Raw genomic sequence first — 12869 nt, forward strand, 5'->3', positions numbered from 1 at the left:
CATAAAGAATTGTAGCTCATTTTCTGGTTTATACACATACAGGTAATATAATAATAATTTAAGCCGACACCGGGAGTTCTAAAAAAAACTCTTTATCTTTTAAAGAGTTAATCACCAAAAGTATACATGATTATTTATCAAATAAGTTCTTTCATGTTAAAGATTGGAAGAGGCTCTGAGAAGTTAGAGAACTTGCTCCAACAGGACTGAGCGAGCTGGTGATGAATCTCTGAGTCTTTTAGCTTCTTGGGGCCGTAATCACTGATAGACCAAATATATCACTTGTCATACCATAAAAATGATCAGTGTATCTGTCTGTCTTAAGCCTTATCTGGTAAGCAATTTGTGTCTTATTTAAATTGTAGTGACAACACTTGGATAATAGCTGTTATGTAAATTTTGGAAACAGACTTAAGCTGGAGTCTAATAATTCTTTCTATGTTTCTGATTCTAGACCATAATACCATAATTCCATTATTAAATGGTGGTGGTGATGCTGACAATAGTGGCTGGGTGGGCAACCAGCCATCACCTGTCTTCAAATATCTTTACTCTTTGCTTTTTGGCCTAAACTCCTCAGGGAGCTGTTATATTTGATACTTGGCCTTGTGTGTGGTCTTAGCCATCTTAAGCATCATTTGTAGGCTTTTCCATGAAAGAAATTCCTCCTTGTGTGACTCATATAGGCACAGATTTTCTCCCAAATCAGCGGTCGGATCAGGACTTTGTTCCTCATTTCACACCATGAGAGAGCTGAAACTCAGTTGTTCGCTACAGTGGCCTGTCCGCACTGTAGGTGCTCACTGGGTATTTGTTGAATGACTAATGAGCTACATCCTGTCAACATAATCCTTTGGCCTGGGTGTGGAGAGGACTTGGGTGTAGTGCTCTTGAGAGACCAGAATTCTTCAGGTGCACAGACTCAGATTGGACAGACAGAAAGGCATAGAGTATTTGGCCCATGCTGGGCACTCCACCATTTTGTTAAATGACTGAATTTAGGTATGAGACCTAGACAGAAACAGACGAACATTTGCTTTATTTCTTTGATCAGAATTAATGAATATCTCTTATACCTGAGTTGTGTCTGTCTTCCTCAAATAGTTTTCATGACTAAATCTGGTAGATAGGTAAAGGCAATTTTCCTGAGGGAGCAACTATGGCCAGACAGAATTAGGGATACTCAGAGCAGTCAGGCATCCTTCTGGGTATCCCTGATGTGCTTATTCCCAGGGCCAGCTACCTTTCTCATCTGGTGGTCCCAGGGCTCTGGAATTTGGGAGAAGAGTGGAGATCTGAGGACGCACATCATGCTTCCTGGTCCTGCAGAGACTGACGGCAGTCTGATTTGCTCTAGAACCCATTATAGTTACTGCTGGAATCCTCTTCATGGTGCACCCCAATCCGTGGCATGGGGAAAATACATAACCCTGGTGGGTGGATTTAATGGCTGCAGGAAACAATTTTTCTAGAGGAGAAGAAAGTGGTTTAGTTTTAAGACAGTTCCTCTCAACTCTTGTGGTGAGTTATCAAGATCTATCCAGCTCCTCTTCCCAGCTCTATAACTCCTTCCTGTGTCACCATTTTCTTTAGAGCTTGACACTTACCCCTAGAGATACATACTTTCCAAAAATGTTGAAGTCAAGTAGGGAAAATAAAACTATTTTGATAAATGGAATTAGAGGAGAAGATGAAAATATAGATAATTCTTATCTTTTAAACATTTTTGGTTCAATGTTTATAAGAATTTAGCAAGTTTGGGAACACAAACTTTCCTCTTACTCCCTGTACTCTGAGCCTTTTGAGCCATCTCTTGTTTTTAGTCTTTGTAAGAAGTTAAGAAGGTGCCATTGCTAGTGACTGCTCTGTATCAGCACTTAGAGGCCTGGTTTGGAGGGAGGCAAGTGTCCACAAACCTGGAGCAAGAATGTCTGACTTCTCATCGTGATCCACATAATTAGAAATCCACTTGTTTGTGTAACAGGGAAGTCAAGAGGGTCCTCCCTCTACTGGTGACTACTCAGTATGACTCACGTGTGTATCAAGTACATATAGAGGCTATTATTACCATTTTCCCTCTTGTCAGCCATCCATCAGAATGTTCTAGATTCATAGTGTGATTTTGGTGGAATTAAACATGAACACCCCAACTGAATAATGCATTCTTTTCAGCTTAAATCACACTTACAACCTGATCCCAAGCTGTGGGTTTGCCTCTTGGGGCAGAGGTCAGTGCACAGTGGCATCGGTGACCAGCAAGAATTAATGAGGCTTTAATGACCTGCATGAGCTGGCCAGTCATGTAAGCTGTCACTTGTTAAGATTTCAATGGGAACTTAATCCTTAGGTCAGGGTGGCCAAAAAGGACCAGCCCTTCCCTACCCAGCAGAAGTCAGACCTTTGAAGGCTTAGGTCTTAGACCAGAAGTCAGTAAAAGCAAGCCACGGCTGGCGTGGAGTCTTTTTATCTCCTCTTGTAGAAACAGTGGGGTCCCTCAGAGGCAGAAGAATACCTAGAGCCCCGCTTTGAGAGCTCTTACCAATTGTCTCACCAATATAGAGTAGCCATGCTCATAAAAACCTCCTCAAACCTGGTTTTAAAAAATCTCTTGCAGAGTGTCCGAGTGGGTAGTAATCAATACAGAACAGTATGGTTTTTGACAAGAGTGGGCCGTTCAAAATGTTTCCATTTCCTCCTCTTCTTTTGCCACGAATGTTTTGTCTTTCTATGAAAATTTCCAAATTTCTGTAACTATTTATACATAATCGTTTATGCCTTGCTGTAGCTCTCACCATGCCTTACTGTATTTGTGCTTTTGTGTTCCTCGTTCTGTCTGCTTTATCTTTCTCCATACTCTCTTCCCCTTCCCTCCTTCTCTCCATCCCCCTCTATCTCGAACACCTTAACACTCTCTTCTTTAGTTCTGTCCTCATTTTTTGTGCTTCTTGCTCCTCTCCTTTCTCCCCCTCTCTGTCTCTGTCTTTCCCAAACTCTCTCTATGTAGGTTTCCTCACCTCTGACAGTTTATCATGCCTCCACTCCTCATGCCCACATCCTCCTCCTCAGACACCCCTTTTCCCACAATGTCCTTCACGTTCCTGGGCCAATACTCACCACAAAGAAGCCAAGTCCAACAAAGAGTGCAACTGCCACTGTGGTGACAGCCAGGGATATGACGATGATGCTGACAGGAGCCAGCAGCCCCGTGGGTTTCCCTGAGGTTACTGAATCTGCTCCCTCAGGGCGAGTGTCTGGGTGTTTAGTGGTGTAGTGCTTGGTGGTCCTCAGGACTGCAGTAAAAGAGTCCACAGTGGTCACCAGGTCTGCAGTGGTAGAGTCCTTGATGGTTCCCGGATCTCCAGTAAAAGAGTCCTCGGTCGTCCCCAGGTCTGCAGTTAAAGAGTGCTCAGTGGTCCTCAGGGCTGCAGTGGTATAGCCTTTGGTGGTCCCTGGGTCTGCAGTAAAAGAGTCCTCGGTGGTTCCCTGGTCTGCAGTGGTATAGTCTTCGGTGGTCCCTGATTCTGCAGTAAAAGAGTCCTCGGTGGTCTCCGGGTCTGCAGTGATATAGTCTTCGGTGGTCCCTGGTTCTGCAGTAAAAGAGTCCTCGGTGGTCTCCAGGTCTGCAGTGGTATAGTCTTCAGTGGTCTCTGGTCCTGCAGTAAAAGAGTCCTCAGTGGTCTCCGGGTCTGCAGTGGTAGAGTCCTCGGTGGTCCCCACGTCTACAGTGAAATAGTCCTCGGTGGTCCCCGGATCTACAGTTAAGTAGTCCTCAGTGGTCTCTGGGTCTGCAGTGGTATAGTCCTCAGTGGTCCCTGGTTTTGTAGTAAAAGAGTCCTCGGTGGTCTCCGGGTCTATAGTGGTATAGTCCTCAGTGGTCTCTGGGTCTGCAATGGTGTAGTCCTTGATGGTCCCCGAATCTACAGAGGTAAAGTCCTCAGAGGTCACCAGGGGTTCAGTAATGGGGTCCTCACTGGAGCTTAGGCCTTTAATTACTTGATCTTCAGTGGTCCTCAGGTCATCACTGGTATATTTTTCTCTTGTCTGTGAGTCATCAGGGCTGCTCAATGGGTTCTTAGTAGAAACATTTTGGCTTGCTCCTACTCAAAAAATAATCTCTACTAATGCGGATCTTTGATTGCCTGTCATCATCTGCTCTGCTTAATATTTCCAGTAGTTACCCTTCTCATTTATATGACTGGTCTCCCCATAAAATGTAGTTGGACTTATTCAAGTTAAGGATCATCTGGTATTTTGGGTTCAGTTCTGATAAAACATATTCCACAAGGAATTGTGCTACAATATGGAGTATCCAGAGCTAAGCCATGACCTTAGAAGGTCTGCTCACCAGCCTCTGATTCTGCGTTTTGCAGTTCTGGCCTCTTTCTGTGGAACACTAAACCTGATTCTTCCTCAGCGTCACTCCCCCCCCCCCCCATCCCTGGAGTTAGTAATTCAGCAAATGGGGTATTCGTAGTTTGCACGTGTTGCCTCTCATCCAGTTATGTCTGCGGTAAACAAATGAGGCAGGAGCTGTGATTCATACTAGAGATTAAGTTCAGGTCATGGCTTGGTATGTGATTTAGAATGAGAGAGTTCCTGGTTCTGTTCTGAAGCTGATGTGGCAAGATTGGAGGCAGGCTTACTTCATAGTGGTTTGAGGGTAGCATGGCTCATGAGGGGTCGTAAGTGCGAGCTGATTGAGAATGACAGCAGCACTGAGTTGGGTATAAGTAGAAGGAAGGCATGAAATCCCCGCACCTCCCACTGCCCCCACCTGAGGGCATCAGGACTGGGGGTATTTATTCTTATGAATAAATGCAGCCTACATGGTACAAATTCTGGAATTTTGGTCTCCTCTGTCCAAAAGAATCCCTCCCTATCTGCTGCTGATTCCCAAAATGCCGCTAGTAAAGCTCAAATCCTTTATTTTTAAGGAGACTTAAAATAAGGAAACGTAAATGAAGAGTAAATGATCAAAAGCAGATCATTTCCTTAAAAGAGGGTGTGAGAAAGAGAATGCATAGGACCCTGGGAACCCTGCTTCTCTGTGACAGAAGGTTGGGGGCAGATAGCAGGGTCCAGAACTTCCCAAAGTGGATTCACTTATTCCATAGCTTTGCTTAAGACTAGCCCAGCCTGAGTCCCAGGATGTTCTTCTCCATAGATCCCAACCCCCACTTCTGCAGGCCCTCAAGAGCTTTGCGTCTTCTCCAAAGTTAATTCACTCACCCAGTTCCGAACCCCCGAGTAGAAGCAGGAGGAGCAGGAGAAGGGATGTGGCAGAGCAGTTTCTTCTTTTCATCTCAAGAGAATTCACATGGACTGGAAGCCGGGGTGCTTTTTTCTCCCTTCTTCCCTCTAGTGTGTCTCTCTTCCCTTCTCCTTAGCCCACAGTGGCTGTGGGGTTTATATGTGCTACTGCCCAGGGAATCCAGGACTCCTGCATCTTCCTTGTTGCAGGGAGGAGCAGGCTGCGCCATTACTCTCTGTCAGTCAGGGGAAGAGGCTCTGAGGGAGTGCAGCGGCAGGGAGAAGAGAGATGGCACAGGGGCAAACAGGGCCCAGAGCCCGGTTTGAACAGTAACAGGGTATCCAGCTTGTCAGCATGGGTGGCCTCGCTTTTTGGTGCGGAACCCTGGGTGAAATCTGCTCTCCACACAATGTCTTACTGCTCAGAGAGGGGCTAGGGCTTCCTGTCCACAGGTGGGCGTGGTAAGGTCAGGGTGGCCAGGAGGGTATAAGCCAGGTCTGCCTGGGGTGGGGGGGCTAGTGTGTGGTGACAGGAGAACTAGATGTCAGAGGGTGTAGAGCACCTTGGTCCTTAACAGAAAGGAGAGGCATTGATGAGGGGACGTAAATGCCTAATCTCAATATCTGAGAACTACTGTCTTCTCTCAGTCATCATCCAAAGCTTTTTCATTGGCTTATCTGCAGCCCCCAAATTTACCTCCTTGTTCCTACTACTTGAGTGCTCTCATCCTACCAAGATTTCCTCAATTACTAGACGAAATTCGTTCACCTCCAGAGGTTCTGTCGGGCCTGGAATGAGAATGCCCATCTTCCTTCCTTCTCTCACTTGCTCATCAGGTCTCCAAAGGCTCCTGCAATCTATGACAGTTTCTCACTTTCTTTGTTTTTTATGATGACATTTTTGGTTTTTGCTTTAAGATTTATTTATTTTAGAGAGAGAGGGAGAGAGAGAGAGAGCATGCACACGTGTGACGTAGTGGGGGGAGAGGCAGAGGGAGAGAGAGAATCTAAAGCAGACTCCCCACTGAATGTGGAGCCCCACCCAACACAGTGCTCGATCTCATGACCCTGAGGTCAGGACTTGAGCCAAAACCAAGAGTGGGACTCTTAACTGATGTGCCACCCAGGCGCCCGATGATAACACTTTTGAAGAGCACTAGTCACACATTTTTTTAAGGTTTTGTTTATTTGAGAGAGAGAGAAAGCATGAGTGGGGGGCAGAGGGGGAGGGAGAAGCAGGCTCCCCGCTGAGCAGGCTCGATCCCAGGACCCTGGGACCAGGGCCTAAGCTGAAGGCAGATGCCTAACCATCTGAGCCACCCAGGTGCCCCACTAGTCACATATTTTTGTAAAACATCCCACAACTTTGGTTTGCCTGATTTCTTATCAAGTAATTTGATTTCTTATGATTAAGTTGGGGTTATGAATTATTGGGAGGTATACCACAGAGATGCTGTGTCCTTCTCTGGGCCCTGTATCAGGGAGCTCATGATGTCAACGTGACTTATTACTGGTGATGTTAACCTTGGCCACTCTGCTCAGGTGGTGTCTGACAGGATTCTCCACTGTAAATTTACCATTTTCCCCTTTGTAATTACTAAATATTTGGGGGAGATGTTTTGATAGTCTAATTTTTTTAAGTAGTCTCTACGCCCAATGTGGGGCTCAAACTCAGGACCCCGAGGTCAAGAGTCACATGCTCTACCGACTCAGCCAGCCAGGCGCCCCACAAATATTCTATTTTTGCTTAAACTTTCAGCCACTAATTTTGGTGTCCACTGGTACATCTTGCTTGCTGCAGTTGTGACTCTGGGGTTGTAATGGTGTCCCTCATTCCTTCCATACTTATTGATTGGACTTCTTCCATAGGGTACAGTTGTGTCTTCTCCTCAGTTTATTTACTTAGTCATCTGTTTATATCATGATGAACTCAGAGGTATTTACTGTGCTCTGTGAGTTACGGCCCAGGACTGTCACCATTTATTTTGTTGCTCCAAATGGCCATTGGGAACTCTTTTGAGTTGGCCCCAGTGCCTTTTTAGTATCCTCCATCCTCTTTTTAATTTTTTTTGAAGATTTTGTTCATCCATTTAACACACACAGGGAGAGAGAGAGCGCGCGCACAAACAGGGGAGCGGCAGAGGGAGCGGGGGAAACAGGCTTCCCGCTAAGCAGGGAGCCCAGTGCAGGGGCTTGATCCCAGAAGCCTGGGATCACGCCCTGAGCCGAAGGCAGCTGCTTCACCGACTGAGCCACCCAGGCGCCCCCTTCATACTCTTTTTGAAGTTTTTTCTTACATTGGTCATCACAAGATGTTCTATGCGCATTTTGTATTTTCTCTGCCTAGGCCCTAGAATCAACAATTTCTTCATGTAACTCTGGTTCCGTATATTAGAGAATAGTATTCAGAAACCAAGATCTGGGCAGTAGGTGTGCTCATTGTTAATTGGGCGTTGCTGCTTCTTGTCCATCAAAGAAGTTAGAGCTAGGAAATATATGTGTATCTACTAACTCATGCTAAGCTCATACCTGTGTTTATTTCCATATGATGTATCTGCATATATATTAAACATAAGTGTGACTCTATTTTGATACTTCCAGCTGCAGTCCAGCAACACAGAGTTCATTCTAGCTTCTCCCCTTCCCTTATTTATATTTTCCTTCTCTGACATGGCTTGCAATATTTGCAAGATTTCTTTTTTTTAAAAAAAGATTTTATTTTTAAGTAATCTCTACACCCAATGTGGGGCTTGAACTCCCAACCCTGAGATCAAGCGTTGCACGCTCCACTGACTGAGCCAGCCGGGCGCCCCCACAACATTGCTAGCACTTATTTATTCATCCTTATTAAACAGGTGGTGGTTTCAGAATTGCTAGTCCACACCCATGTGAGAAACACATTTGTCAATGAGAGTACAGTGTTTGTGCACAGTTCTTTTTGTTTTTAGCCTAACGGTCATAACACTGCTCTTCAAAGTTACGTAGGTCAGCAACTTCCCCATCCCATTCAATGTGATCCATTTGTCAGAGTCTGCATTCCACCTCTCTCCCCACGCCCTGGTTAATTTGCTTAATTTCCACACAGTAAAATTTACTCTTTGTAGGTACAGTTGTATGGATTTTGATAAATGACAGAAGCATGTCTTTACCACAGTGGAACATTTCATCACCCCCCAAACCCTTCCTGTGCTGTTCCCTAATAGTCAACCCTACCCTGATTACCCCAACTCCCAGATTTTGGCAAAACAGACCTGGTTTCTGTCCCTATAATTTTGCTATTTCCAGAATGTTGTATGAATGGAATTATACAGTCTCTAGCCTTATTGTTTTTACTATAATCTATATATTATCCACAGAAGTAATATTTGCAATTATCAGTCAAGAATAAACTATTTTTCTTGCATATGTTCATATCTTATATAAAAATTGTCATAAGTATGTATATTTTCTTGAGTATATTCTTGACTATAAAAAATTTCATAAGCAACAAGATATTCTTTTTTAAAAAAGATTTATTTATTTTAGAGAGAGAGCCAGGAGGAGGGGCAGAGGGAGAGAGAAAATCTCAAGCAGACTCCCCACTGAGCGTGGAGCCTGACATGGGGCTCGCTGAGGGGCTGGATGCAGGGCTCCATCTCATGACCCTGAGATCGTGACCCTGAGATCATGGCCTGAGCCAAAATCAAGAGCTGGACACTTAACGGACTGAGCTACCCAGGTGCCCCAGCAACAAGATATTCTTCAGTCTCCCCTGTGCCTGTCCCCCAGTATGTAGCTATGGCAGGAGAGAGACGTGTTGATTATTATTTAAAGGCAAGAAGGGGTGCCTGGGTAGCGCAGTCGTTAAGCGTCTGCCTTCGGCTCAGGGCATGATCCCAGCGTTCTGGGATCGAGCCCCACATCAGGCTCCTTTGCTATGAGCCTGCTTCTTCCTCTCCCACTCCCCCTGCTTGTGTTCCCTCTCTCGTTGGCTGTCTCTATCTCTGTCAAATAAATAAATAAAATCTTAAAAAAAATAAAGGCAAGAAGAAAATTTAGAGAATTAATCATTTGATAAATTAATTTTAAGAAAATTGCCTATTGCAATTAGATGGGGACCTCCTTGAAACAGGACTTCTGACAAAAGTGATCATGGTGACCATGGGTTGTGGAGAAGGGGATTTTTAAAAAAACTTCTAGGCAGAAGCCTCTTGAAATTCACTTTTCTTTTTGACTCTCATTTCTGTGTTTTCGTGGTCTTGGATTTGTCTCTTTGCTGGGATACTACAAGAGCATTTCAATTCCAATCCCTACTGGATTCCAGACTCTATTTTCTACTCACTCAGGCAGAGTGTTCTTGCTTGGAAAAAATATTTAATCTCACAACACTTTAAAACAATCTGTTGACTTCCTGTTGAAGGAAATCTCACCTCCTTGGTGTGGCATCTAAAACCACACAGTTAACTCTCTGGCTTCATTTATTTCCCTGTGCTGTCCTATCTGGTCCCACAGCTCTTTTGACCATTCACTGGCAGGGCCACACCCCATCTTGCACGAGGTGCTTGCTTGCCTGACATTTCCCCTTTTCCTCCTTGTAAATGCCTGCTAACTCCTTATGATCCGAATCATAATCACCTTCCATGTGAGTCAGCTCTTCCTCCCTTGGCCAACTTTATATGTTTTTTCTTGGGCTACTTTAATTAGTAGTTCTTGATACATGGGCCTAAACTTACCTGTCTGCAAGTCTTTCTCCCCTACCAAATTGTGACCTACACATTCATCCTTGTCTTCCCAACATCTCTGGACCTGGCACCCGGCAGGTACTCAGTAAACATGATGAATGAATGAATGAAGAAATGAATGAGAAATGTGATAATTATTTAAAGACAAAGGACTGGGAACTATTAAAACTGAAGAGGAGATAACCGATTAGTTACTACCTTCAAGTATTAAACTATTATATAATCAAACTTTATAGTATAATTTATTAAAGATTATATAGTATAATTTATTTAAAAATTATATAGTATTAAATTATTATGTGGTTAAAAAACCCTGTCATATAGTTTTGTTTAGATAACATTTGCAGACTGTGAAGTACACAGATTTTAAGTGTTCAGTTACATGAGTTTTGGTAGATATATTAACCCGTGTAATCAAAAGACTAGCCAGGATATAAAATATTTCTATCACCCAGAAATTTTCCCTTTCTAAAAATGCTTACACACATGGGAAATCAGTGATCTAATCTCTGTCACTGTATATTAGTTTTGTTTATTCTTGAATTTAATACAAATGGAATCATACAGTATATATTATTTTGCCTTTGGCTTCTATACAGCCTTTTAAAACTGTGTGTGTGTGTGTGTTTTTTTTTTTAAGATTTATTTGTTTAGAGGAGAGAGAGAGTACACGAGCAGGAAGGGCAGAGGGAGAGGGGCAGAGAATCTCAAGCAGGCTGAGCACAGAGCCTGATGTGGGGCTCGATCTCACAACCCTGAGATCATGACCTGAGCCAAAACAAGAGTCAGGTGCTTAACCCACTGTGCCATGAAAGTGCCCCTAAAACTGTTTTGTTAACAGTGTTTATAAAATGTACATAAACAGCTTTGGTCCTATGAAGAAGCCTCTGGCAAAGATCCAGACTTTAAGAACCATAGAAGCTGAAGAGACTTAGCAGGGTTAAGTTAAGGCTGGTGATTCATTTTGTAGCCAGGAAGGATTAGTGCAATGTGTGTAAGGATCAAATTGCACCAGAAGCCTTGACAAGGCTTTGGCCTTCAGCAAGACCATGGTGCTGACACATGGGTGTTGTGTCCCTGCTCTGAGGCCTGGTTTTGCAGGGGCTGCTGAGTTCCCAGTTCCTGGCAGGGCAGGCTGGGCCTGCCCTTGCAGAAACTGGGAGCATGGTCTCCTTGCCTGGTACCTGTCTTGGGAGTGGGAGTCCACAGGAGAGAAAGGTGGCAGCTCACACCTATCTTTTCAGTAGAGTCCTAGCCCAGGGCAGACATGAGTGACCAGTGAATGTGGCCATGCCTAGGGATAGCCCCATTAACTGTTAAATCCTTCTCTACCTTACAGCAGCCCCACCCCTTCATGCTCTAAGTTCCATTTGTTTTTTCATTGTGCAATACAAATCTGTGAAGTTCAGCACCTGCCTTCCCCCATCTTCTCTGATTCAATTCTTCCATCAGCCCAGAGGCCTCAAGGGAATGGGGATAGGATGGGGAAGAAAATGGGACAGATATAAAGTCCCTGGATATCACTCTAGGGATTTGAGAGCTGAGAGGATACAGGGAAGAGGGGTCCTGGAATACAAGGAACCTCTATTCATAGCAATCTATAAACACTAACACACAGAGTCTGGCTCCCACATGTATTAGACACATTTATTTAATAATTCAGTCACAGCTACAGCCTCCTTTTTATGGTCTGGAAAAACCAGGGGAAGGGAGGATGGTAAGAGCTGGGAGGAGCAGCCTGGGAGCTGATGGGGGACACTCAGGCCCCTAGTCATCCAGGTCAGCTCCCTCCCTCCCCCTGAGGTGATGCTTCTGCCTTCAGGGCTACTCGGGGCCACTTGTGCCTCACAGTCAACTCCGTGACTGCAGGGGAGAATAGTCTCCTCTGGACTCAATCACAGACCTGTTGTGGACTCCATAATTAGCTGTGAGGTGTAGACCAAGGTTGGAGCCATGCGGGTGGTAGAGATCAGTGGTGAAGAGGTTTCTTAGGCTCAGAGAGCTTCTCTAGAAAACAAAAGGATGAATCATTTGAGTTATGCCCCTCTTCTGGTATTCTCCAGTCCCAAGCATCCTCCTTCTCTGCCAGCACTCCTCCTCCCCATTGCTTTTTTTGGATCCCATCTTCTTCTCATCAGTTTCCTCTGAATATGTCTTGGCTTTTTGATCATCTATCTTGCTGGTTCTAACCTGCTATTTCTGGACCTGGTTTTGTAACTCCTGATTTTTCATTCCCTATTATCCCTACAGTGACCCTGCTCTCTCTACTGTATTTCTTTCCTCACTTTCCCACTCTCTTTTTCTCAGAAAAAGAGGAGGAGCCCAGTGAAGAAAATCACAGCCATTGCAATGGAGACCAAAGTGATTATGCCAATTTCCCATGGCCTGAAGTATCTGTTAGTTTTTTCCTCATTCCATGGAGGGGCAGTGCTTTTGCTTGTGACATTGGATGGCATAACTATTGTGTTAGTTCCATTGGATAGTGTGGTAGTTCCAGGGGGGTTGGTTGGGATAGTCGTCCCAGTGGAGGGTGGGGTGGTTCTGGGATGGGTAGTTGTGACTGTCATCCCACTGGAAGGTGGACTGTGCCAGGATGGGTGGTCGTGATGGTCATCTGAGTGGATGATGGGGTTGTTCCAGGGTGAGTGGTTGTGATGGTTGTCCCCGTGGATGGTAGGGTTGTTCCAGGATGGGTAGTTGTGGTGGTCATCCCAGTGGATGGTGGGGTTGTGCTGGGATGGGTGGTTATGACTGTCATCCCAAGGGATGGTGGGGTTGTGGGAGGATAGGTAGTTGTGATGGTTATCCTAGTGGATGGTGGAGTTGTTCTGGAGTGGGTGGTTGTGACAGTCATCCCATTGGATGGTGGAGTTGTTCTGAGATGGGTGGTTGTGATGG

General features: G+C 44.8%; 1 protein-coding gene across 1 annotated transcript; it reads right to left on the reverse strand.

The window, feature by feature from the left end:
- Nucleotides 1-3090: 3090 nt before the first annotated feature.
- Nucleotides 3091-5302, reverse strand: LOC123001715 (protein PBMUCL2-like). The gene is given in 3 exon segments (XM_044388635.2): nucleotides 3091-3805; nucleotides 4031-4100; nucleotides 5104-5302. Coding segments are annotated over 3 exon segments (984 nt in total).
- Nucleotides 5303-12869: the final 7567 nt, after the last annotated feature.

This window comes from Ursus arctos, unplaced genomic scaffold, assembly GCF_023065955.2.
Source record: "Ursus arctos isolate Adak ecotype North America unplaced genomic scaffold, UrsArc2.0 scaffold_31, whole genome shotgun sequence".
Classification (NCBI taxonomy): Eukaryota; Metazoa; Chordata; class Mammalia; order Carnivora; family Ursidae; genus Ursus; species Ursus arctos.